This window comes from Pantherophis guttatus, chromosome 2 (assembly GCF_059756535.1).
Source record: "Pantherophis guttatus breed Tessera chromosome 2, ASM5975653v1, whole genome shotgun sequence".
Lineage (NCBI taxonomy): Eukaryota > Metazoa > Chordata > Lepidosauria > Squamata > Colubridae > Pantherophis > Pantherophis guttatus.
Window position 1 is genome coordinate 66,772,169 of NC_142064.1, and position 27,917 is coordinate 66,800,085.

Genomic DNA, 27,917 nt, shown 5'->3' on the forward strand with positions numbered 1-27,917 from the left:
AAAACCCATATATGTTGTGTTCTACTAAGATACCTGAGGAACATGAGATCATTGAAGAGAAAAAAACCATGGAATCAATATAATGAAAATAGTTTCAATTCAGTCAGTCAAACCTTTATTATTACTCTAAGGCCAGTAATCAAATAAAACCAGCCAGATGAGATGATGACAAGAGAACAGAAGAGAAGGGGCTGGTCAAGTGTGATTGGACACCAAAGGAATTTGTCTCTCAGTTTACATGCAAAGGTATATAATCATAAGGAGAAGATAGTAGAAAAGATGAGAAGGATAACAGTAAAGCAGCCATATAATGTGGGTAAATATCCGTAGATATAAGACAGTGCTGTGGTAATTAGATGTTCGGCAGAGTGTTGGCACGAGGGAAAAAGCTATCTTTGTGTCTAGTTGTTTTGCAATGCCCTATAGCAGTGGTTGGCAAATGTGGCCCTTTTACAACCTGTGGACTTCAACTCCCAGAATTCCTGAGACAGCCAAGCTGTCTCAGGAATTCTGGGAGTTGAAGTCCACAGGTTGTAAAAGGGCCACATTTGCCCACCCCTGCCCTATAGCAACGTACTGAGGGGAGGAGTTGAAACAGTTTATGTCTAGGATGTGAGGGGTATGTAGATATTTTCTCAGCCCTTTTTCTTTTTTTCTTTTTTTAATCAAGTTTTATTAAATTTTTCTTTTACATACATATTTTATGAACAGAGTGTTGACCAGGTCTTCTACATCTTATAACATAGTTATATATTGATTTTTATAGTCTATTCCAATCTTCCTTTTTGTTTTTTCCAAATACAATTTACATATTTCAGTTTCAGCTATAATATTCTTTGTCCTTACTTCTTTATCTTACCTTAATCTCTTCTAAATACATAATATATAAACAATATCACCATCCGCTCTTCAATTCCTAGTTTCTTAGCATAACATCAATTAATTATCTTATTTCTCCATTTATAAAATATATTTTTCAGAATCCCCATCACACTTTTCGTCTATAAACAATGTGCTTCATCATATTCAATTCTTACACTGAAACCCTTTAACTTAATTAACCTTGCACATTTTATCTTAATCTCTTTTTAGTACATTATAAGCAATATCGCTATCCGCCCTTAATTCCTGATTTCTTACTATAGCATCAATTATTTTATTTCATTATTTACAACATGTTTTTTCAAAATTCCCATTGCACTTTTTATCATTTCAATTTTGTCTCTTGATTTCAGTTATTTTCATAATTGAACCAAATTGCCACTTCATATTTCATCTGCTATTCTGTTTTACAATAAACAATATACATCATCATATTCGCTTCTTCATTCACAATTAATAATATTAATACAGTTCCCTTTGATCTACTAATATATACCTTCCTCCTTTCCACTATTCTTCCCCTTTTATCCATTTTCTCTTGGTCTCTCCAAAATTCCACTTCTTAATAATTTTCTTCTTTCATCCCATTCTCTTAACTTTTTATTTATTTTTTTTTATATTTATTGTATCTTTTCTCCTGAATCCTTTTCCAACTTTTGAGTCTATTGCTCACATAATTCTCCCGAAACTTTTTCCTAATCTTTTTCCATTTCCTTCTCTTTCCTTTGATTGATTGATATTCCCCCCATCCACTCTTTTTTTGCCACTGTAAATCCTACTGTAATCATCTTAACTTTTTACATTCAATTCCTTTTCCTTCAGTATTATTTTCTTGTTCTCATTTATATTCTTTTTCCTGTTTTGTGTGCTCTAGCAAAATTTATGACTTTTTGTTGCCCTTTAATGATTCATGCATGTTTTTAAACATCTCAATTAATTCCTCACACGTCCAAGACTCCATATTGTCAATTTTAAAAATTGTTAATATTTTAGTTTATATTTAATTAAGATTTTAAAGTCCATTTAGTCTCTTTTTTATTTCCAGATAATATCCAGTTCAAATGTTTGTCCAATCCACTCCAATTTAAAGCTTTGTTATTTTCCACCTCCGTTGGAAGTCAAGACCAAGCAATTAAAAAAAAAACAAATACTCCTTAAAAGTTCTCACAGTTTCTTTTAGTAGTCAAGGTCACTGCTATTATTTTCTTCAATTTACAGGCCAGTCTTGTAATGCTTGCTTTCTACCAGCAGATGTCTCCAATCCAAACTGTTCTCAAAACAACAAAGTATCAAGTTTACAAAAGTATATTAAATCTACATAGAAAATACTTTCCCTCAGATTTCTTTTCCTTTTATTATTTTTAGTTTCTCCAAAATCAGTTTAAAGTCCAGTTATAAAATTTCCTTTCTTGGGCTTTAATCTTTTAAGTTCCTCTTTGTTCTTCCTTCAAGTGACAAAACTATCAAAAATATTTCAAATCCTCATAAAAAGTACTTTCCCTCAGGTTTCTTTTTCTTATTAATTTTCTTATTAATTTTAATTTCTCCAAATCCAATTTTAAATCCAATTATAAAGTTTTTTTTCTTGGGCTTTAGTACTTTAACTTCCTCTTTGTTCTTCTCTCTCCATTAAAATTCCCAAGTGCCAATTAGCTGCTCTTTCCGCTCCGGGACACCTTTAAAGTTTTTTTTTTTTTTAATTTTCTTTTTTACCTGTGAGTTGGCCAATCACTCACCCGGTATCACCACTCTTTTCCAACATCACTCTTGCACAAAAATCTTGTTTGCCCCAGCTTCAGAGCAGTCATTTTTTAATGGCCGCCAACCCGCCATTAAAGAGCTGTCTCCGACCTTTCGAGGAACTCACCTGTTTCTCTTGGTCGTCCGAGGCACCTCTCCTTCTTCCCTATCCCTACAGGACGGTTCTGGTCCAAAGACCCCCCAACAACAGTTTGTCCGGCTGGATTTTCGTGGAGCTTATTGAAGCCCGCTATTTTCCAGCTGGTCTCACTGCGATGCTTCCGGTTTCTCTTTTTCTCAGCCCTCTTTCTGACCTGTGCAGTATACAGGTCCTTGATGGAAGGCAGGCTAATTGCATTGTTTTTTCTGCAGTCCTAACTATTCATTGAAGTCTGTCTCTGTCCTGTTTGGTTGCTGTAGCAAACCAGACAGTTATAGAAGTACAAATTATAGACTCAGTAATTCCTCTTTAAAACTATATCAACAGCTCCTGGGGTAGTCCAAACTTTCTGAGTTGATTCAGGAAGAACATTCTTTGTTGCGCCTTTTTAATGACGGTTCTAATGTTAGGTGTCCATTTCAGATCCTGGGAGATCATAGAACCCAGAAACTTGAAGGTCTCTACTGTTGATACTAAGTTGTCTAATATTGTAAGAATAGGAGGGCTCCTCCTAAAATCCACTTTGATCTCTACAATTTTAAGTGTATTTAGCTCCAGATTGTTCCAGCTGCACCACAGGGTCAGTTGTTCAATCTCCCATCTGTGTGCTAATTCATCACTGTCTCAAATGAGATTAATCACTGTTGTATCATCTGCAAACTTCAGTACTTTAACTGAGGGATCCTTCGAGATGCAATCATTGGCATAGAGAGAAAAGAGTAATGGAGAGAGCACATAGACCTGGCGGTGCCTGTTCTAATTATACGGGCATTTGGTGTGATTTTACCTAGCTTCACCTGCTGCTTTCTATCTTTTAGAAAGCTTATATAGATAAAGGTAGAGACATGAGGTTGACAGAAGAATTCAGTATCTATTTTCAAATGCAAGGGCAGTCAGCTGGTTTAAATGCAAGTGAAGAAACTTGGAAAGATACAGCCAAATAATAACAGGATGGGATAAGCAACAAATGGAAATCATGCTTTCTACCAGGGAATTTCTTCAGTATGGAATACATTAAAGCCAACTAGAATTCCTTGTAGACAGCCGTGAAGAAGACAATGGCTGAAGAATTCTACTGACACCCCACCCTCCCGAGGATATATGTGTTAATGTGGGAGAGTAATTTTATAGTACGCCGCTATAACAGCAAGAGTTTGTGCATCAAGCCGAGCAAAATGGATGGCCTGGCAAACTTTCAGGATTGAGAGGAGAGATAGGAAGCTGTCACTTACTCACTTGGAAAGACCCCTTGTGTTGCGAAATTGGGAACCACATTTTGCTTTGAAGATCACCGTCCCAAATACACTGCTTAAGGATACATCCAGTATTTGGGAAGCCTAATCTTTCAGTCTTTGAAAGAATACATCTTTCCTTAAGAGTCTTAAGGAGGAAAGCTTGCCAATGTTTTTTTTTAACAAAGTTGATTTAAAGTGCTCTCTAAGAATCAGAGGGAGCAGACCCATGAAAAAGAAATTAACATTTGCCAAAAGTTAAAAAGGTAATTCAAAGTCTAGCATTCACAGAGACCATGCTTTGTTTGAATGTAGAGCAGCATTCTTAATTCATCACGGGGCTGGGGCTGCAAGGATAGCTCTAATAAGAGTTAACGGCTTCAAGAACGTTGAGATTTGTCTAACTACAGTACAGATTTTGATACTATAGAAAAGCAGAGAGCTGATCTTGGCTATAAAGATCTGGCAAGCTGCTTAGGATCAAGTGGTAACAGAATAGAATAGCTGAGATGCTATTCTAAATGCTGTTTTGTTAAGTAAGTGATCTGCCGAGAGGCAGGTAATATAGGATCACAGTTCCTTAAAATGCCAGTGAAAATGAAATGACAGTGTGTATAGAATAGCATGGAAATTGGGGAGAAATTCATATTACTTAACTACAGTTATGTGATCATTTGTCCTACTACATTTGCATTGAGCCAATTGATGGTGAACCATCTCAAGAACCATAATTAACTTAAATTGCAATGATATAAATCAGTGAACCTGTTTTAACAATAACTAAACTTATTTGTTAATGCCACTGCTAGATGTACATTTATAGAAAAAGAAAACACAAAACTTTTATGTTTAAGGCAGAACCTCACTGTAGCGAACAACTATTCTATATTGAATTCAGCACTTTGATCCAATTCACTTCACGTGCGTTTGATTTTGAATCTTACCAATCCACATCTCTTTCACACTGAAACATAATTTGTACAATAAGACTGCCAGGACAAGTTAACACATTTTAAATTGTCACCCTTGATGCTTCGAATATTCTGGAGATAATGAAAAATTCTAGTAACAATGTAAAAGTTACAAAAACTATACAAACTTTTTTTTTATTCTGCTATAAAATTCTGTTTTCAATAGTTTTTTCCAAGTGTGCCCTATCCAAACACTTCTGCTTTTTTATCTTTATATAATTCCTTCTGTCAGTGGAGCATTACCTTTCATTCCTGATGTTTCTCTTCTATCTATAGTTATCTTAACGATTTGGACCGCATAGCAGGCCCTGGATATCTACCCACTCAACAAGATGTTCTTAGAGTTCGAGTTCCAACTACAGGAATCATTGAATACCCATTTGACTTACAAAGTGTTATTTTCAGGTAGATAAAAGGTTTTTTATCTTTATAGTGCTACTTCAGAGGAGTTTATTTTGGGGGAGGGGGTTTTCCTACCAGGAGCATAAAAATATATTTAAGTAATTGTACCAATAGAAAATGCTATTTTGGAAATGTATTCTTTTCTCCCACTCCCTTTCTTCTTTTGGCTTAGTAGTAGCAATTCAAGCAAAACAATTCAACCTCTGAGATGTTCCTTGTTTAAATCAATATTTTACACTGATCAAAAATGGAGAATGCAAAACAGAGTATTGTGTTAAGTCATAAACAACATGCTTTTGTTAGTGTTAAGATATGAATTTACTCTATAAATTTCAGACAAATGGTATTTTATATATTTATAGATCGAATCCACCAATTCTTATAAATATCCTAACTACTAATTCTGCTTCATCTTGTGTAAAGAACATAAACTGAAAAAATAATAATAATGTCTTTATAAGAAGTCCCCTTCTTCATTATTCTGTCACTATACATAAAAGATTATTACTATTGCAGTTACTCTGGAAAAGATTGGACTCTTGCCTATATTGAACAATTTCAATTTCCTGTTTCAATTTTAATAATTACACTTATTTTTAAAAATGTGTTTAACTTGTATAATAGTAGCGGCTATATCAATTTCTGTTCATCTGTAGATTTGTTGAAATTCATTCGTAGATTTGTTGAAATACAAAGTTTGACAAATGGTGCCTCTTCTATATAAATGTATAATCTAAAGAACGTTTTTGAAGTTTTTTATTTTGATTTTCATTAACTGTAGTCCTGAAGCAAAATAAAAGAGAGTCCTCTTGTTAGTAAACATGTTATTTGGCTTTATTAGTCTATATGTCCCTTAAATTTGGAAATAATTTGGAAGAGCAAAGCACCTCTCAGGGAGTCATATAAGCAAAACAAAAATTTCTACCTTCCTAGAGCCATAAATGCAAAGTCTCTGGGGATAAGGAATGTTATGAAATCCACAATCCAGGAGGAAAAACATTAAATGGGTTTGAGAAATAGCCCATCTATATTTACTCCAAGTTACAGTTTATAAATGCCTCACGAGGGTAGGCTTGTGGCAGTTTAATATTTGATGATAAAATTCAGGAACACTGGTGATAACCACTCTGATTATCAGTGCCCCTAATTTGTTCCGTTACCATTGATTTAAGCCATTATAAGACTTAATTGGCTTATATTTTCAAGAGAAAGGCTGATACTGATTTGATATCAGTATGACTGGTAGCAGTCTGTCAACAGTATCTATACCTCTATGCAATAAATTTGTTCTGGAATGATGGTGTTCAGGAATATTAAATTGTTGCTGGGTTGGTTTCTACACCATTACATATCTCATTTATCTGGATGTCCCTTCAAAGCAGAATAGTAGACTTATATACAACTCTATAGTACTTTACAGCAGTCTCTGAATGGTTTACAACATCAGCATATTACCCCCAACAATCTGGGTCCTCATTTTACTAACCTTGGAAGGATGGGAGGCTGAGTCAACCTGAGCTGGTCAGGATTGAACTCCTGGCAGTAGGCAGAGTTAGCCTGCAATACTGCATTCTAATCACTGCACCACCAGAATGTATGCCTGCTGTCAATGTAAATATTTGCAGAATGCTGAAGTGTAGATGTGTTCATTCTATTGTCATGATCCTTGAGACCTAGCATATAAATAATATAATAATGAAAACATCCCTAACATTTTAGAATTTGTACATTGTTTTGATTTCTATGAATTTTGCTCCTATTCCAGAATGGTGGATGTGGGGGGTCAGCGATCGGAACGAAGAAAATGGATACACTGTTTTGAAAATGTCACCTCCATTATGTTTCTAGTAGCTCTTAGCGAATATGATCAAGTACTTGTGGAGTCAGACAATGAGGTAGGCTATTATCAAATACCCTTGAGAAGTATGTTTCTAATTAAGGCAATAATTGCTTTCCCAAAAATCATATAATTTTGTGATAGTATTCTATGACCGATCAGGAATTATTTTTTCTGTGATTTCATCCTGGTTTTGAAATACTGTGCTCAGAGACATTGGTCCCCATGGTTCCGCTTCAATCTTTTTGGATATTAACTAATATTTCTTATTCTCTAAAACTGGAAATTCTGCTTCTCCAAAATTACATTTTTATTTGTAACTCATAAGGCTTATTTATAACTCCTCTAGTCAGTGTAGAGAATAGATATAAATTAATGTTAATTGATGTTTTTATCTCTGAGGTAACTAATCAATTATAAACAAAATTATGTTGACATTATTTCAACTAGTTACGCTCTAAGCCTAATAACCCCAAATTAATTGATATCTATTATATGATCTATACTTAGGATCCCTTCATAAAGGCCTGTTCTTAGGTCTAGTAGGACTCTGAGCTCCATTTCTATGTTCCTCATAAGTATTGTATTCTCATTTGGTCTTTATCTCTCTCTCTCTCTTCTCCTGCCTTGAGTGGCAAAATAAAGGATGAGGGAGAGGGGGCTAATTGGTTTCTCTTTAGTTCTCTGATCCCACAAACTGATAGCAGAACTGATAGCAGGAGACCTTATTCCTCTCCTCTCACTTTTCCAGCAATCCCAGAGAAGAGCAGGGGTGGGGCAGCATTGGGCAATGGCTCTGCAAATAGTAACTGGCAGTGAAAGAGGTGCTCCCTACTCCACCCTACCTTCTTGTCCCCCTCCCACTTCGTATGTGCAGTGTGAGTACTTTTCTAAATTAGCATGATACTTTTCTGCAAGCTCCTGCAGAGAATAATGGCACTTTGATGCTTCTGTATGGAAGAACCTACAGTCCACGGACTATTTTTCCATGTGATCTGCCCTTTGCTTTGGCAAGTGCTAATTGAAAAGGTGAAAGGTCTCATATTATATTCTTCATTCTCTTCACTTGGTGAAATATGCCTCTACTGATCCTTCAAGCCTGAATAATTATGTAGACTTTATTATTAATACCATTAAAAGTAAATGGTAACATGCATAAAATTCCAAGTTGGAAGTTTCTTAACTTTCCTTCCTAGGCAGATGAAAGATGGCTTACATGTTCAAATTCAGTAATTTGGAAGAAGACTAGCTTCTATTTACGAAAATGTTTTTCAGAACCTGGGAACGAAAGCATTTGGACACCTAATTCAGGCATAACATTAAGGCAGTGAAAATTCTGGATTTAGTTTGGAAGAGATGCTTCTAAATAGGCTATAATCTGAATATACACCTATCATTAAAGCAGAATTTTGTTCTCCAGGATTGCATAGTTTCTGCAGGGAGGCTATCACTACAACTGCAAAATCCTACAAATAATAGCAATTGCTTTAAGTTCTTGGTTTGATACTCTTGCCTATTTCAAAGCACTTCTCAGATCTGGAGCACTTCAAAACCCTAGTATTTACATTTCTCGTCAGTTTCTTTTCTTTCTCCACTCTGAAATGTTTCTATTGACACAACTTCTCCCAAAATGTCATTTAAAATGCAAGTATATTAGAATGAGATATTTATAGAAGTAGAATTGAGGCACCAGGGTAGAAAGCAGGCGTTTGTGAATTCTAGTGCTGCCTTAGGCATGAAAGCTGGGTGGGTGACTTTGGGCCATTCTCTTTTAGATTAGAGTGACAAGCTGGTCATTAATTCCTGTCACAATTAATGGACCAACACTCAGTTGATCTGCAAAAAAGCAGACCCTGCACTTGCAGGAAAAAAGAGAGGAAGTTTAAAAAAAATAGGAAAATACAACTCTGGAAGGCTAAAAAGTGCAACCGTACTATTTACTAAAGGAATTTCATATTGCATATTATGAATTAAAACATTAATCTATGGGCAGTCCTCTTTTCTTTAAATAGAACAATTGTTTTATGCTTGATTTTATGCTTGAGTAGAACACAATCCGTTGGGAGCATTTTATTTTTATAATGTCAGAGGTCACTTTTGTGTTAAAAACTAACAAAATATCTCAACCTATTCTGAAAGAGAACTCCACATCTCACTTATCATTTAGCTCAGGGGTGGGCAAATGTGGCCCTTTTAGAACCTGTGGACTTCAACTCCCAGAATTTGCCCACCCCTGCCTTAACATCATTAAGATGAACCTGTGATATAACGTAATCCTGCTTTGCATTTCTTTTTATCAGTCCTTTTATTGATACGTGATTAAACAAAGCTCTGTTGTATTGCTTTGATTGTTCTTTTGGTTACGTTTTAAGAAGATGAACAACTAGCAAGTTTTCCTTATTGCTTTCTGATTTCTGTAGCATTTTTAATGACACAGGAAGCATATTTGATTGACATTACTTGGAACTACTATTTTATATGGATTGGGTCTTCGTAGAAAGATTTTAAGATTCTTTTATATTGGGAATGGTGAATCTGCCTCTTTAGATTTGGGAGAACATAGACATTGGAGAAAGGATGTAAGAGCTATACTGGCTGGCAGTTCAACTTTTAATCAGCCATATACTCTTCTTCCCACTCTACCTTTTCTTACCTGCCACGATCAAATAGAAATCTTCTATTACCTGGAAACTGCTCAGTGTTCAGTGATGGGGAACATACTTTGCCTGCATAATGTCCTAATTAAATAGGCTATTAAGATAATGGTAGCAATAAAAATATGTACTTCCAATAGAAGAGAATGTATCTAGCTCCTGGTTGAATTGTGGAGTTCTCATTGCTTTCTGAGCACGGTTATTGCTTGCAGGCTTTTCATTATCCAACTAGCTAACATCATCAGTCCAAGTGAATATAGGATTTGCGGCCCATATTTTTTGTATATAATAGCTTGCCCTGTTAGTTTTGACATTGAAAAATATGTGCCTCATTGCTTGGGAATAACTGCATCTCAAATTAGGTAATGCCAATTTTCTGTATCTGTGTCTCTGCATTATATTTAGTAAGGATTATAGAATAATTTATTGCCGATAAACTGTAAACCTCAAACTCTTTAATAAAGTACATCAGGAAATGTGTGAATCTTTGAGGACTTTCTTATCTACTTGACTTTCTAGCTCCGAAATTTGTTATATTGTAGTCATTAAATATAATATACAAATCCCTATTTTCATTAAGGGAATATATACTCCAAGTTTTTTACTTTATGTAAGTGTAAATGTTTTAAAGAAATATTTACTCTCCATATGGGACTGGGATGCATACCTGTGGTTTTTGGAAGCTATTTTCTTTATAGCGTTATCCAAAATAGAAAAATATATTTAAAAAGCAATTACAGTATTTTGCATTGGATTACTTTAAATTAACCATATCAAGAAATATTCTGATCTGCAAAAGAAAGATGAGTCAGATTTCATGCATATTATGCTTATTGTAATGTGCAGATCAGCATGGAAAAATACTGGCAAATATAAGACATGGACTGTTGTATAAATTATTACTTAAAACAAATATTTGGGAAATGTTTCCATTTTTAATTTTCCACTTAAAGCAACAAACAAAACAAAGCTGAAAAAAAATCATAGGAAATATTGATATATCAATTCATTCACATTTCTATCTGTATATCTCTTCTCTAAACCAATTTTATTTTACATGAATTTTTAGTATTTCACAGATGTAGTTATACCATAAGTTCTTCTGCTTATCATTACATTGCAAGTCAGCCTGGATATATTTAATTTATATACTGTCTGAACACTAGAGGGTTCTGTAAGCCTTTAGGTAAAATGGCAAATTGTAAATTATTTACGTGCTCTTCCATTTCTTTTCTTTTTACCTATTTTAATCTCTTCCTTTGTAATTTAACTCAGAATTATCTATCAAATGCTGCCATTAAGGCAGAACCTTGACTTGGTTTTGAAGGCAAATGTAGATGCATGGTATGACAAAGACCTAATATAAAACATTATGCCTTTTATCATCTCTGGTGAAAGTCTCATGCTAGAACAGCGGTCTCCAAGCTTGGCAACTTTAAGCCTGGAGGACTTCAAGTCCCAGAATTCCCCAGCCAGTTTTGCTGGCTGGAGAATTCTGGGAGTTGAAGTCTGTCAGACTTAAAGTTGCCAAGCTTGGAGACTGCTGCTCTAGCATGAGACTTTCACCAGAGATGATTAAGTCTCCATGTAGTTCACTGAGTGATTTTGACACAGTCATATTCAGTTCTTTTCATCCCAGAACATGTAGAGGATCCTAGAGAAAGCAATTAATTCGTATCCTTGGCACTCTTAGGCTGAGTAACATTACAGAATCTACATCAGTCATGATGGTAAGAGATCATAATCAGGCCAGTTCAACCCCCATGGTCTTCCTTAACCTTTTGGGGGCTTTTGCTTCTATTGGCTATGTTACCCTTTTGGTTTGTCTTCAAGGGATTGAAGAGAGAGTGCAGTTTTGCACTGCTTTTCCTCCATCTTGAAGAACTTGTGGAGATTTCTTTTTATGGAATAATTCAAGGAACTCTCCTCTCTTTGCTCATCTGTAATATCTAAATGAAACTTCTGAGAGATGGTTTAGTATCATAATATGTGCGTGATACACAGTTATACATCTTGTCCCTAGACAAGATAAAAGATAAACAGATGATAATAGTACAAGTGTTGATCCAGTGCCTAGAGGAAATAAAGATTTGGATGGGTAGGAAGAATCTTCAACTGAAGATTCTCCAAGACCAAATGACTTTGGGTTTATTCCAGGGAAATTCAGTCTTTGATTCTAAATGAGTTTATATTTTTTGACTCAGAGATGATCTGCAATTTAGGAGGAATTCTACTAAATTCAAGTTCCTGTTCAAGGAATAGCTGGCAATTGTGGATAGGAGGGCTTTTACACAGCTACATCTTTTGCACCAATTGTAACCTTTCTGGATCAGAATGCGCGCAGTCATTCATGCCATAGTCACACCCATTTTGATTCCTGTAATAGCAATAGCACTTAGACTTATATACCGCTTCATAGTGCTTTTACAAGCCTCTCTAAGCGGTTTACAGAGTCAGCATATTGCCCCCAACAATCTGGGTCCTCATTTTACCCACCTTGGAAAGATGGAAAGTTGAGTCAACCTTGAGCCGGTGAGATTTGAACTGCTGAACTGCAGCTAGCAGTCAGTTAAAGTAGCCTGCAGTACTGCATTCTAACCACTGTGCCACCTTGGCTCTTTATATGTGATGTCCTTTACATGTAATGTCCTTTACATAAGATTTCCCTTAACAAAAATCTGGAAGCCATAATGGTTGCAGAACCTGGAAGCCTGGATATTGAGTGGAGTATCTCAATATCCTCAGGTGTCCTTGATACGTCAGGAGCTTCATTGGCTACCGGTTGGTCTTTGGGTGCATGTCAAGGTGTATGTTGGCGTTTTAAGACTCTGTATGAATGTGGACCCAGTTATCTGAGAAATTGGCTTCTCCTGTATTAATCTGTCCATTCAGATAGATCAAATAGAGTCATCTTTTTCCAGATTCTACCCTCTGATTGGCTTCAGAGGTAGGCATTCTCAGTTGGAATCCAATTGGCCTCATCTTTCATAACTTTAAGGTAAACTTCAAAGACTTCCCTGTTCCATTTGCATGGAAAGAAAGTATCCAAAGACTGGAAGCTGGGGTGGACTCTACACAGGATTGATATCTGGCATGTGGTGTTTGCATTTGTCAGTATTTATTTATTATTTTTATGCTTGTATGTGATTGAGGTGTCCAGGAGTAATTTATTTGTTTAGATTCTTAGCTACCTAAACTCTGTGAAAATGGGAAGTATAGACTTTGGGGTAACTTTCACTAGGATCAATAACTATGGCAGAAAGGATTTTTTTTTCTTTATTCTTATTTTTCTCTCCCCCCCCTTTCTATTTTTTGTGTATTTCCTATTTTTTCCCTTTGCAACTTTTACTTATTCTATTTTCCTATCTCTTTGTAGTTTGCATTCATTTTTACTATAGTAATTATAATCTTTAATAAGATTACTTGAAAAAAAACCTCCCCCATGTGTGCAGCAACACACCATTCTATTCCATCCTATCCATTTTCCATATTATTTTTTTGTTCAGTTTGTAGCAGAAATATTCACAATAGATGCCACATTTCCTGAATGTACAGTAATATTGATCTGCCCTGATTGATTATATGCCATCAAGTCATTTTCAACTCCTGTTGACCACATGGATAGATTTTCTCCATGAAAATCTATCCCTAATTTGTTATTTCGAGGCTCTCAATAGTGTAGTCATTGCCACTGAAACTGAATCCATCCATCTTGCCGTTGGCCATTCTCTTCCTCTCTTCCATTTTTCCTAGCATTACAACGTTTTTCAGAGAGCTGGCCTTAGCATAAACTGTCCAAAATAGGATAATTTGAGCCTGGCCATTTGTGCCTTGAAGGGTTAATTTGTTTGATGATTCTTCGGTTTGTTTTGTTCCCTGCCCAGGAGTCTTCTCCAGCACAAAAGTTTAAAAACGTCAACATTCTTCCTATCCTGCTTCTTAAAAGTTCATATTTTGGTTCCATTGAGTGTCACAGAGTATACCATGGTTTGTATGATTCTGATCTTGGTAGATATAGATACATCATGGTATTTGAATACAGTTTTCAAGACTTTCATGGCTGGTCTATCAAGAGCTGGTCTGCAGCGTATTTCTTGACCACTTGTTCCTTTATCAGTAGATCCTAAAATGAAGAAGCTAGCCACCATTTTGATGTCTTCATTGTCTATTCTAAAGCTGCTTGTTCTACCTATTGTCATTAGTGTAGTCTCCTTTATGTTTAATTTTAGTTCCTTCTTTTCTCACTCTGCTTTTTGACTTTTCGTACTAGAGCTTGCATTTTCAGGGTAGAGTTATCAGCAATGTGCCTTGAATAGTGTTCCAAATAGAAAAGAATTGGAATATTTTGTGACCAAGTCAATGAGGCAGTATCTGCCATATGGTAGACATCATCAGACATTTTGACAGGCTCCCAAACATAAAGATACGCATTTAGCTCCCAATACGAAGACAAATGTTCCAGAGAAATCCACAAAACATTTCAACATTCAAACAAGACACCCATAAATCTTCCTAATATTTTTAGAGGATCAAAAATAAAATATAACAGTTTGCGTATTGTGATCTTCTTTAAGAAGAAAAGAAAATCTTTGGAAACAGGATTATTACACAGTTGATGTACTTATTTTTTTGTGAACAATGCCAATATGTAGGATTTGAAAATTATTTAAATGTCTAAGATCCTATTTAAACCTTATTTCACTAATTTTTTTTAAAATCAAGTAGTCTGCCATGCATTATGATAATTGATAAAGGGCTCAGGTTATAATCAAAATGTTTATTGATGATCATAAATTGGTAAAATAAAGTTATAACTTTGAAGCCTCAAAATACATGTATTTAATTATTGCTGCTATTTTAATGTGCAGAATAAGAGTCAACAATGATTTGATGGCATATAATTAAGCAATCAAACATACCATAATAAAGACAAAGAATGAGCATCTAATCCTGCCTACATTTGGTCATCAGTTTATTGATTAGTCAACTGTACAAAAAGTCAGTTCACTTTGAACTATTCTTGGCCTTACTTAAGCTTTATTTATTTACAATCAGAGATCTATTCATTAGCTGTCTGAGGGCTGAAACAACATTTGCCTTCCTAACACCAATCTTGTTATAAAAGCTTTTCCAGTGATCATAATAATAAATCGATAATTTACTATGACCTTTCCATTAACTACATTACACATGTGCACTACTTAATCCTAAATGCCATATTGTATCAAAATTGTTGGTTAATGAATCCCAAAATGTTTCTATAGCAGAGTTTTCTACTAATTATCAAAAAAGCTGCAAGTGTTAGGATCATGAGGATTAAACTTGGCCTTGCCATTAAAGTAGTAGTAAAGTTTTGATTCAACCGGGGTGAAATGCTCCCGGTTTGGACCGGATCGCCCAATCTGGTAGCGATGGCGGCGGGTGGTTCGGAGAGCCAGTAGCAAAAACCCCTGCACCCCCCCTCCCACCACCACCATGCCCAGCTGAGCTGCACAATCATCAGAGGCTTTTTTAAAAAACTTTTAAAAGCATTTTTTCTACAACCTCTTCCGACGAAAAAATGCTTTTAAAAGTTAAAAAAAAATCTCTGATGATCACGCAGCTCAGCTGGGATCATCAGAGGCTTTTCAAAGCATTTTTTTCTGCAACCTCTTGGCCGAAGAGATGGTAAAAAAAAAAGCTTTGAAAAGTCTCTGACGATCCCAGCTGAGTTGCCTGATCGGCAGAGGCTTTTCAAAGCATTAGAAAAAATGCTTTGAAAAGTTTAAAAAAAAAAAGTTGACCACGCCCACCCAGTCACATTACACCCCCCCCCCCACCAAGCCACACCCACAGAACCAGTAGTAAGAAATTTTATATTTCACCCCTGGATTCAGCTCTGGAAAAATCCTCCATACATGAACTGCTACAGTGTTCCAGACATTTTGGGTACTTGGTGTATGCCTTAGAACAGCGGGCCCCAACCTTTGGGGCACCAGGAACCGGTTCTGTGGAGAGAGGTTTTTCTGTGGACCAGAAGGGCCATGGTTTTGCATGCTGCCTGCATCCCACGGATGGGGCTTCGCTTGTTTGCGTGGCCCAGTTTCTATCATGCTGTGGCCCAGTGCCAATCCATGGACGGGATTGGAGACCCCTGCCTTAGAATATACTTAAACATATTTTGCTTAATCTGCCTAATAGAATTTCAGTATTCCTGTTAACAATTAAATAAATTGTTACCTACATGAAACTGGTACTGAGGATACCTCAAGTCAACTAAGGCAAACTAATGAGTATAGAAACTGTCTCAAAAAATATACCATTAGGATAGGTTGAACTACCTTTTGAAAACTGGTTATCTCTGCAATTGTCCCACCTCCTTAGAATTAGTGTTCATATTTTTTAACATAATGGCAGTACATAAGATTGCTATACTTATGTGGTTCAGCATAAAATAAAGTTTTACATTGTCTAACTATAACTCTAAGGAGAACAAACAGTAGTCTGTGTTTGATTTTAGCTTAGAATGAAAAACATAGGAGTCATAATTTGCTGATCGGCAAAGATTAAATATCTTAATTTGGGGAATTCCACTGTATAATAAAGTATTCTAAACCAAGTATTGATATTTGCAGATAAGCTGTCCATTATTCATAAGTCCAATACCTACAGTTTTATTTTGTAAAGATGAAAACTTAGTAATGTATAGAGAAGACACAGAGTATTTAAAAATGTGAATTTGGAGTAGCTTGAAATCCAGGAATTTTGGATAACTCTTTTTAGGAGGTATGTGTGCAAGTATATAGACCAGCAAAGCATATGTTCACAAAAGCTGCTGTGTCTGAAAAAATGAACAGGGCATAGCATCAAAGCAACTTCTATCCAAAATTTATGAAAGCAGAGAACTAAAGAACAGTCTTGTATACAAAGAATTGTCCTTCTGTTCTTGGTATTACTAATTAAATGGGTAATCCTGATCAAGAGAAAAAACAGATAGTCTAATGACTAATAGATGATAGAGACGTTTAGGTGCATTATGAAATTACTGTAATGAACTACTGCCAACACATATTAAAAGGCCTATCTAGAAGCAAAGACTAAGGAACAGACTAAGGCGTAAAATATATTTATGTGTATATGTGCGCACATCTTTATTCTTTTAAAAACCATTTACTAATTTTTATTCTTCCATTTATGCTATTAGAGCCTTTCTGTGCAAAAACAATACAATTAAAATGGTTTGGTATCTTTGAAGAATGCAAACTTACCAATCAGATTTACTGATTAAATTATAGCCAAATCATATAATAAAACCTACAGCTGTCTAACTGCAATAATTCCTTACTGCAATGATACAGTGTTTATAAAAATAGGATATTTCTTCGTGCAAAGTGGGTGCCATAGGCTTCAGTCAAAAATAGAAGAGAACATCCTTCATGGGGCACTTAGTATTTATTGGGGTGATCTCTTCTTTTCTTATTCCATCACTTATCTTCAAACAAATCCTTAAAATCTCATAATTTCAGGTCTGTGTCAATCTTGTTTTGTTTTTTTATTTATACATCCCTTAATATAGTTTAAACACAATCTATCTATAGAGGTGGACTGTAGAGGAAGGAATGGCAAACATTGGAGGTAAAGTTAAAAGAGGGATCAGCCTAGAATCTACATAGCCATAAGTAAACTAAGTCAAATCCCCTTGAATTCTGTTGACCCTTATCTAACTCCTACCAGGTGCTAACCATTAGTTGAGAATAGTCCTCTGTCTAGGCATGAGTAGCAATAAATCCATTTAATTGAACCTTCATGTGTGGATCATATCTTTCACACCCAGCATAGATAGTCTTAAAATTAACTTTTGGGCCAGTTGTTAAAAAATATCCTTCAATATGTCTAATGTTATGCTTCATTCCACATTAGTACTGTAAATCACATTAAGTGTTCCTCTCCTTTAATTGTAATCTTTAGTTCCTTCTGGTTCCTTCAAGCGTCCCCCTTCAAAGTTTCATCCTGTCACGTTTTTTTAAAGAGAATTCAAAACAAAGCATTCTCTTGTAGGAAGGATTCTTATAACTAATTCTAAAATTTTATTTAAAAATTAGTTTGCTAAGGTTTGAAGGAAACCTTCCCAGTGCTGTAAAACTTGTCAATCCAAAGGTTTCTAATAGCTGAAAAGCGGTTAAAAAACAATTTCCAAAAGTGATTTAAAAAGAAAGTATATTTGTCCAGTGTCCTTTCAAAGATCCTGACTGTGGTTTGAGTAAGGTGACTATTCCCTGGTCTCCCAGTGCTCTAAACCCATCAGATAGTTATCTTGCGGCCTCTTTGTGAGGAACAACTATATGGAGCATCTGTGGTGATCTCAGGTCCTTTCCTTGTTTGAAGAGGACATATGAAGTGCGGGTCTTCTTAACGAGTCTTCATTTTGCTGGGGTCATCAATTTTTGGCAGAGCTATATTCAGTTCACAATTTCTTCCCGGAAATTTCATCTTGGGGGAAAAATATTCTGTAGTAAATTTATTTCAAAATCACTTCAGCCTATAATTAATGCTAAACAAGAAACCAAAAGTGGAAACCATGTGTTAGAGGAGAATATGAGAAAGAATGCAAATCTCCAGTTATTTTCTAATTGATTAGATGAATTGAGCCTTGGAATTTAAACAGAACTCCAAATTCATCCATTCATATATTTGTGCCTATACATATGCCAATATCTATTAATTATATGATTTGTGCATCTATCCAAGAAAAAGAAAACATATGAACAGATTGTGCCTTTGAAATAATCACTATAGGTATGTTAATGTTTCTTGACTATTTTTTGCTCTTCCAGAATCGAATGGAGGAAAGCAAAGCACTATTTAGGACAATTATCACATATCCCTGGTTCCAGAATTCTTCAGTCATTCTATTCTTAAATAAGAAAGACCTTTTAGAGGAGAAAATAATGTATTCACATCTAGTTGACTATTTCCCGGAGTATGATGGTAAGTTTGTGGGTTTTTTTCATAAAACATTGTGTGCAAATACTGTAACAGCACTATACAAGACAACATTATACAGTTGATAGGTGAGAACAAGCTTGCCTTCCGTACTTCTGTAATATTGTGGCCACCATTCCCAAACTTCTAATTAAATGATGCATTCTTAACTATATGTTCAGATTATCAGTTGTTATTTGTTAACCAGAAAAACAGGCCTTGAACATACCATGGTTTGTGTCTTCAGTTCATCTGAATAAGATTTGAGGTGGAGGAAATTCTATCCATATGACTGGAAGATGTTTTGCTTATTAAAGTATCTGGTTGTGCATGTGTACATAATTAGAGTGATGGAGTTTACCATATATGTCATTCTTCCTAATCTCATGGGATGAACAGAATAGGATAAGTCAAATTCACATGCAATGCAGGGAGACTTGCATGTCTTACTAAAAGGATGATGTGGTTTGTTAAATTGATAATTATACTTTCTATGCCTTGTCCCTCTACTTATTGAGAAGGAGAGAGAGAGAGAGAATGCACCTGTTGAAATATGTTCCAATAATGGAAGCAAAGAGAAGGGTTTTTCCCCCCTGCACTTTTCTCTCTACCCTTGAAAGCTGACATGTTTCTTTCCCAATGGCTATATTGCCTGGTGTACTCTTCCATCTCCCAGTGATAGTCACTCTAATCTTGTTTTAAAATGAGGCCCTATCTTTTTTCTCAATCATTTCTCCCTCTATACTTTTTTTATTTGTTTAAAGCAGAGGTGACAAACTTGATTTCATTGAAAGCCGCATCAGTATTGTGTTTGACCTGGGGGGTAGCGTGGCCAGGGTGGGAGTGGCCAGCTCAATGTCACATGTGTCCGGGGTGTGTGTGCTGTGGTGGCCCAAGCACTCTGCCAGCGAAAACGGGCTCCCGAACTCCATTTTCAGCTGCGACAGCCTCCTGCAACTCTCTGCCAGCGAAAATGGTTTTTGCTGGCAGAGGCACCACGGGCCAGTCCTTCACTGTTTCTAGGGCAGCCCCGCAGGCCAAGTCTAAGCACCCTGCAGGTCAGATACGGCCCCTGGGCCTTGAGTTTGATACCCCTGGTTTAAAGTATAGTAGTACAGTACTCCCATCCTAATGTACTATGAAATTCTTGCCTTTGGCTTGTTTTTAACCATCTTTAGTTTAAAAGATTAAATGTCAATTCTCCAAGTTACCATGATTGTTGATTAAAATGTTGGGATGTATCCACAACTTCTCTTCCATCCTTCAATATTCAGTCCTCATTTCTTGCTTAGATATCACCACAGTGTAATAATAGCCATTTACAGGTAAGTCTTTGACTCATGAACACATTGAGCCCAAAAATTCTGTTACTAAGCAAGACAGTTATAAAGTGAGATTTGCCTCATTTTATAAACATTCTTGCCACAATTGTTGAGTGAATCATTGCAGCCATTAAGTGAACCTGGCTTCCCCATTGACATTGCTTGTCAGAATGTTGCAAAAGGTGATCACATGATCATCACCCCCCAGGGTCAATGCAACTGTCTTAAATATATGCCAATTGCCAAGCATTCAAATTTTGATCACATAACCATGGGGACGCTACAGTGTCATAAGTTGAAAAATGGACATAAGTCACTTTTTTTAAGTACCATCGTGACTTCAAATGGTCCCAAAACCAATAGTTGTAAGTCAAGGGCTACCTGTATTTTTCTAAAGATAAAATTCAATCTACTTCTTTTCTGGTGTAACAGGACCTCAGCGAGATGCACAGGCAGCAAGAGAATTTATCTTGAAGATGTTTGTTGACCTGAATCCTGAGAGTGAAAAAATTATCTACTCCCATTTCACGTGTGCCACAGACACAGAGAATATCCGCTTCGTCTTTGCTGCTGTCAAGGACACTATCTTACAGTTAAACCTGAAGGAGTACAACTTGGTCTAACTGTGCCTCTTAGATCTCTATCCACCCACTTCGGGCAATTGAAGATATTGAAGAGGGACTGTATTATCTGTGAAAATGATCTGCGTAATACTAATTTATTGCTGGCCTGGACTCTGTTAATATTTGCAGAGTTTGTAGTTAAATATTACAATTTTATTTAAACTTTACAGAGGAAAAGAAACAAAAGATGCTGAACTACATTCACAGCTCATTTCCTCTTTTTTTAAGTCAAAATTTTGTGACTTAATGTGTTCTAAATTCTCAGTTGTGCACTCACAAAACGATAGGGGTTTGGGTTGATTTTTTGTTGTTGTTGTGATTGAAGCAAAATCAAGTTGGGCTCCCCCTCCTCTTGTGTCTGCCTGTGTCTGTCTTGATTTATTTTTTTCAGGTACAATACCTATCCCCACAAATTTAATTTTCAGGTGTCCTTCTTAGATTGGTGGGGAGGGGGGGGGAACCTGTCACTAGAATTTAAGCCATCAGAAACTACTTTTGTGAAGGATCAGATCTATTGATGTTCTGATTTTATTTAATTTTTGGCAGATGTAAAGTATACCTACCTTTCAGTATCAACTTTGCACTGAAGGAATGTTGTTCTTTGGGAATATTAATAGCAGTGTTATAGATTTTTATCCATAACAGTACCATAGAAAAATCACAAACTACATAGAACACAGCAACAAATTACTGAGAAAGGGCATTTTTGAAGCAGATTAGCTTTGATCTGAACTTGCCATTTACTCTCTTCCAAAACCAATTTTTTTTGGGGGGGAACCCTCCTCCTTCCCCCTTTTTTTGCTTCTTAATCAAGATGCCAAATATATACCAAGGAGATATTATACCCTAAAACCTCTGTTTTGATTAGTTTTTAAATTAAGCAGACTATCTAGATTTCTCATCCCAATTTCAGATTTTTAAAAATTATGCAGAAACTTATTGGCCAGATTTGGCTCTTTTCTTCTTATAAACATAGTGATTACAAAATATAAGATGGTGATTTAAGATACCAAATTAACTGATTGGGAATCTCTTCCAGACAACTGCCAAATATTAAAGCAATGAGATTTTAGCTTTTTTGTTTCCTCTTTGTACTGAAAAGCATTCCATTTCTCAATGCCAAGCTTCCCCCCATAACATTATGAGTAAAAAAAATGGTGCTACATACATATGCATATGGCCTAATTGAAAAACAGTTTTAATACTGTATCTAAAGTGCTATAAGATTGGACACTGTTCTTATTTTCCTTCTTTATTAAGGCACTTTTAATGGGAAAAAACAAAATAGCTAAAAGAGAGAGAGAGAGAGTACATATAAAGTTATATTTGTGTGTGAAATGACAAAATGGAAGGTTAAACCTATATATAATTGTTTGAGAACAAGTCCAGTGGATTCAGAAGAATGGTTTTTGAGTAAATATATCAATTTTAATAATAGAAGGGGGGGAACCCACTATGCCTGTTTTGGTGGATTTTCTCACTCTGCCTCTCTCCTCTTCTCTCTCTTTATTTTGGACTGAAATAAGATTTTTAAAGTTTTGTGTAAAACAACTCTGTAAATAAAAATTGTCAGTTTGGAAAATTGTACACGAGGTAGAAAAGTCAGATACGAAATTCAACTAATTTTTCTAAAAGGTAATTTTTGCAGTTCTAGGTTTAAAATAAATTATCTGCATTATACTTTGGGGCAACAGAGGACACAATGAATGCGATAAATTACGACTAAACCTCAAGTGTAGGAGCAATCTGCCAAGCTTTAGTATTACTGGCACAAGGGCCAGATTCCCAGTATAACATTCTTAAAATAAGGCTTCATGGATAATCTACACCATATTACTAATAAGATTTCATTGATCCTTAATTCGTTCTATTAGAATTGATGAAAACTTGGATTGCTTTTGTTCCCTAATCTTGAAATCTTGTAATTTTAAAATAGTAGGCCTAGTGCAATTATGAATGCTATAATCATTGTGAGATATGTATACGTATATGTATACGTATCTCACAGCATCCATACTGGCTTTGTAATCATTTTGGGCAGATTAAATGTGCTGTATTGATATGTATCTATGTAACTGTAATGTATGTCTTACAGATAATTCACAATTTAAATAATGTTATTTTATTTACTTTTTTAACAGAGAAGAATGTACATTTTGTCAGTTTATTTCTGACTAGGATTTTTTTTTTTAAATCTACAAACAGTTATTATAGTTCAGAGTGGTACTAGCGTCATGCAGTATAAAAAAATCATTTGCACTGCCCTGAGTTAAAATTGGAATGGATACTCACGTGCACATGCATACACACAGAGGAATTTAAGCTCTTCCTTGTTGGACTACATTGTTCTTTGGCAAATGGAAAGGTTAGTTTGCATCTCCAATCTTTTCATGGTAAAAATGGGGGGGGGGTATTTTTGTTTTTACCACAGTGAAGAGTCTCTGTGGCCACTTAATATTGAAGGCATAGCTATCAAGAGCCATTGAGCTGGCAACTCTGCAATTAGTTAAGCGATGGGAGCATATGTTGAAGCTATTCACAAGAAGGGATCATAGGAACAAGGTGCAAGAACATGATCATGAAAAATCGCTTTAAATATAGGGCGCGCATGTCAACATGTATTCCATTTGAGAGTTTTTGGTGGGGTTTTTTTGTATTTCCAACACCCAATGGGAATTTTAAACATAGAATTGCTTCATGCTACCAGGGGGTTCATAGGAATTCATTTTTGCAACAGCTATCATCTGTTACCCCACAAAAAACCAATGGCTCAGCTGTCACTTCCTCACTTAAGTCATATTTCAAATTTTAGTTCAAACTAACATTTGAAAAAAATGCATTTTTTAAAAATGTGACAATGTTGCAGCTGATACCTTTATAAATATTTTATGTTGGAATGTCAAAATTAATTGTAAAATTGGCACTATAGGGGGAAAATGACACATAAATCTTTCTTACAGGATTAGGGATTTTTTAATGGCATTACCAATTTTACAGGATCTTTGTAATAGCTAGGAAGACTGTCATCATCTGAATCTCGGTGTAGCATTTGAAATGGCAAACCCCTCATTCAGTTTACAAAGCTTTCCTGTCAGTTCTGAATGGAGACCAGGAAGAAGTGATGGCATACCAAAATGGCCAGAAAGTAGCTAGTAGCCTTGGTTCATCTTTTTCATCACAACTGACCTTGTGAAAGTGACTTCGTATCTGATGCCCAGGATCTCAAAGCCAATTCACCAGATCTTCAATGAGGACTGCACGTGAAAGCACTGTTTGAAAATAATTCAGAAAAAGTGCTTTGAGCCTCTTGTTAGAAGGAGCCCAGTACCTGCTATTTGTTAAAGAAGCTGCCATTTTTCAGGCTTCTTTGTGGGCCTGCAAAAAAAATCATGACAGTCTGAAGAAATCCATGCATTAATGTTAATGAGACAAAGCAGGTGAAATTTTTCTTCAGCTTTACTTGAGTATGAAGGAGCAGAAAGGTGCTGGGCTTGTGATTGTGTGAGGTCAGAAAAGTTCTGAGCCCAGGCCTACCAAATATTTTTGTCTTGAATGGAAGTGGCAACTAAGTCCCATACCTGGTGTATGACAATATCTCTTCTCTTTAAAAGGGAATAAACAAACCTTTCCACTTTAAGTGCATTTTTTTCTTCTTCTTTTTTCTTCTATTTTTTAAATGGGTTGAAGGAAAGAAAGAACAGAAGAGGTTAAATATGCTGTAGGATATGGAATTGTTCTTTATTATGGATCCTTGAAAGAATTTTGGAAGCATCAGAAGTGGGGAGAATCAAATACTATGAAGTGACAACCTCAACTGAGGCCATCATCTTGACCCCCTACAGACCTCTGTATTTTTCTGTATAATTTCCATAATAAAGAATTTAAACATGACATATGTAGCTATAGTATAGGTAAATTATATTTTTTGTTGGAATTTGAAGGAGAACTTTGACTGCCAAGACAACTTTGAATTGTCATCGCTACATTGCTTTATGCCAGAGATCAAAATGCAACACAGATTTTTAAAGTGGTATTCCTCATCCCATTTAAGATTTATTATCTGAAGATTAGGGTGAGAATAGTTACAGGTTTGGTTTTGGTATATGCCTTAACAGATTTTGAGTCCAGATATTAGTGCCTCCTAAGTTATCCAAAGTAAACTTAAGAAGATTTGTAACTTTGCCAAAACAATGTAACACTGCAAATCAGTTTCTTGGAAAGCTGTGTCTTAATGATGATTAGGATCCCAGTCTGTCTGAAATTTGTTCTCAGTATTTTATATTTAATGGAAGTTGTGCAACAGTGTTTCCCATTGAATTCAATGGGGCTTGTCTTAAGAAAGCTGATGGATCATATCCATGCATAGAAATGATCTTATTAGAGGAGATATTCATAGCTACTGTTTTTCTAAACTTCTTGAAATCTGCCATCTCACTCCAGACATACAGTCCAGACATACAAAAGATGAATAAATGGACAAGAAGCTTTTCCTTTTTTCTTCAAAAATATTTCCATTGTGAAGATTATCTGAACCAATTTTATTTTAATTGTACCATGGCGGGATTTTTGTTTTCCTGATTTCCAGGTTTTAAAGGGAACAGACTTTTTATGTGATGTATCAGTCAAGAATGACTGCATGATTTGCCAAAAAAAAAATGATAGGGGGAAAATGTCTGCATATTAAAGAGACAGCTGGGCTTTCACAGCTTTTGGTTGTGAGTGTCAAATTACTTTTGACGTACAGGTTGACTTCCCCCATTTGTTTTGGAGTTATCGCAAAAGACGGATTAAATGATTAAAAGAATTTTAATAAGTGTTAAAACATACAGCAAAAATAAAATGTACACCAGGTATAAAGATGTGCTCCTCTTCTTGAAACGTTTTTGTATTTCAAAACAAAACTTTTATGCCTGCAGCAACAGTATCTTCATTTCACAGGTGGTGAGCACAGCCAGATCCACATTCACGGATGTCTGCAGGTGAGGTCAAAAAAGTCAAGGTTACAGCCACAACCATATGATCGAATCCCACTTCTTTTTTATGTGGAATGGCTGTGACTGCTACCATTACCTTTGTACCTCTTCCTAAGGCCCTATTTAGGGAAAATGGAATCGTATAATTAACATGGCTTTGGAGCCCCCTCATATTGTTGACCTCAAATTCTGGAACATATTGCAAATGGCTGATTCCTGTTATTTAGGCAGATTCTTGGCTTTTGTAAATAGCTTTTTAGCCCACATACCTCATATACATACACCATAGTTGATATTAAATGTATATTTTCATTCTATAGCCTTATTCTAATTTGGAAATTCATTTGCACATCATCACAGCCCCTAATCTGGAGTTTTGTGTTTGCTCTCTGGGCCTTTTGGGTGAATGAGACATTATTCACTTAAAGATACAGTGTTAACAAATATACCATCTGCTTTGCTCTCAATATTGAATTGAATTGTCCAGGAATAATTCACAATAACTCGTTTACACATTGCAAGGCATGCTTTATCAGCAGTACATTTCCATTTTAGTCTAGTATATGGGAATTCATTTGAACTGTGATTAAATGGCATTTAAAACATGGATAATCCCAGTGATTCTTATTATGCCTATATTCTTGCAAATGGGTCACTGTCCTTGTATATCCTTCAAAGTAAATCTTGAATGCAGTTACTACAATTTTATAGATAATACTCATGTTTGAACAAGTTCTCTGGAAATGAAATAGGAGCTAGTAAGTTTAAATAGAAAGATTAAAACAAGATTTTGAAAGTGCCAGGTAGCAGAAGGATTCAGCCATGTGTCCTTCCTTCAACATACTTGTAAAATTCAATTTGTTAGTGATTTCTTTATAACAATATCTTGAAAACTAGCCTTATAGGACCTACATATTGACCAGATGGGACTCTTGTACTTTTAACTCAGCAGTATTTTATTACTTAACGCTTGTTCTTAATATCCTTCAAATGCATGTATCATCTATGATTTGAGACTGAACCTTTTTGGCAACAGCTAATGTATAATAATACCCAATTGACTGCACTAGTTAAAATTACAGCATTTTGGCCATACTTTTGTACTCCAGCATCTTTCTTCCTCTACATTTGCATCTCTTAAAGTACTTTTGCCTCATTGTTATCTTTAAATGCTCTTTTATAATTATATTATAGGAATAAATACTTTTATTCCCATTATTGTTTCAAAGTGCAGTACTGTATCCTAACCAGGCATGCTAATCTGTAAAAACCTACATATCCTAAATATATTTGGAAAAGGTAATTTGTTCTCCCACTCTCCCATATTGGATGGTATAACTTCAACATCTTTAATATAGATGGGTTACTTCATTATCAAAATATATTAATACAACTTCATATACATATGTGTATAACAAGAACACAAGGAAGTCCATACTATGTGTATCACTTTATATTAACCAAAAAAGACCATGCACTAAAGAATATACAACTATAAAACTTAATAGATTTTTCCTTCTTTCTGGAGATTTACAACATGAATTTTGACTGCACAACTGTTGGCTTTTGATTTTGAAATCGCAACTACTTTAAATGAATGGTGGTAATCTTCCTAATCCAATTTAAAATAATGTTCAGAAGGAAGAACAATCTTAAATATCAAATGGGAATCAGAAGCATACCTTTCATTATAGTTAATAGTGAGCAGTCTAACACTGAGTCCTACTTTAATCTCTAGGAGAACACACTTAATATTTTGCTTGATGAGAATTGTGTTGAGTGCTTAAATAGCACAGTACTTAAATAGAATGGGAATTTCTAAATTCAGGAGAAAAGCTAATTTGATAACTTTACAGATGATCAATTTATAAAAAGGTAAAAGTAAAATTTTCCCTGTCACTCATGTTGACTGGGGCATGGTGCTCATCTCCATTTCTTGGCCAAGGGAGCCAGATGGTCTAAGACAATTTTGATGGTCATATGGCCAGCATGGCTACAGCCCAAAGGCACACACAATGCTGTTACCTTCCCACCAAAGTGGTACCTATTTATCTACTTGCATTTTACATGCTTTCAAACTGTTAGGTGGGCAGAAGCTGAGGCAAGTAATGGGAACTCATCCCGTTGCACTGAGGTCGGGTCCCAAACCCGGCTGTTAGC

At 35.5% G+C, this 27,917-nt stretch overlaps 1 protein-coding gene across 1 annotated transcript in view; it reads left to right on the forward strand.

Annotated features, from left to right (window-relative positions):
• LOC117661417 (guanine nucleotide-binding protein G(q) subunit alpha) overlaps positions 1-26,972 on the forward strand; it is a 115,029-nt gene extending 88,057 nt beyond the window's left edge. The window contains exons 4-7 of the mRNA XM_034410191.3: positions 5,262-5,390; positions 7,153-7,282; positions 18,692-18,845; positions 20,594-26,972. Of these exons, the coding sequence (XP_034266082.1) occupies positions 5,262-5,390; positions 7,153-7,282; positions 18,692-18,845; positions 20,594-20,784 (604 nt within the window). The 3' untranslated portion in view covers positions 20,785-26,972. The remainder of the gene's footprint in view (positions 1-5,261; positions 5,391-7,152; positions 7,283-18,691; positions 18,846-20,593) is intronic.
• The last annotated feature ends 945 nt before the right edge of the window (positions 26,973-27,917 follow it).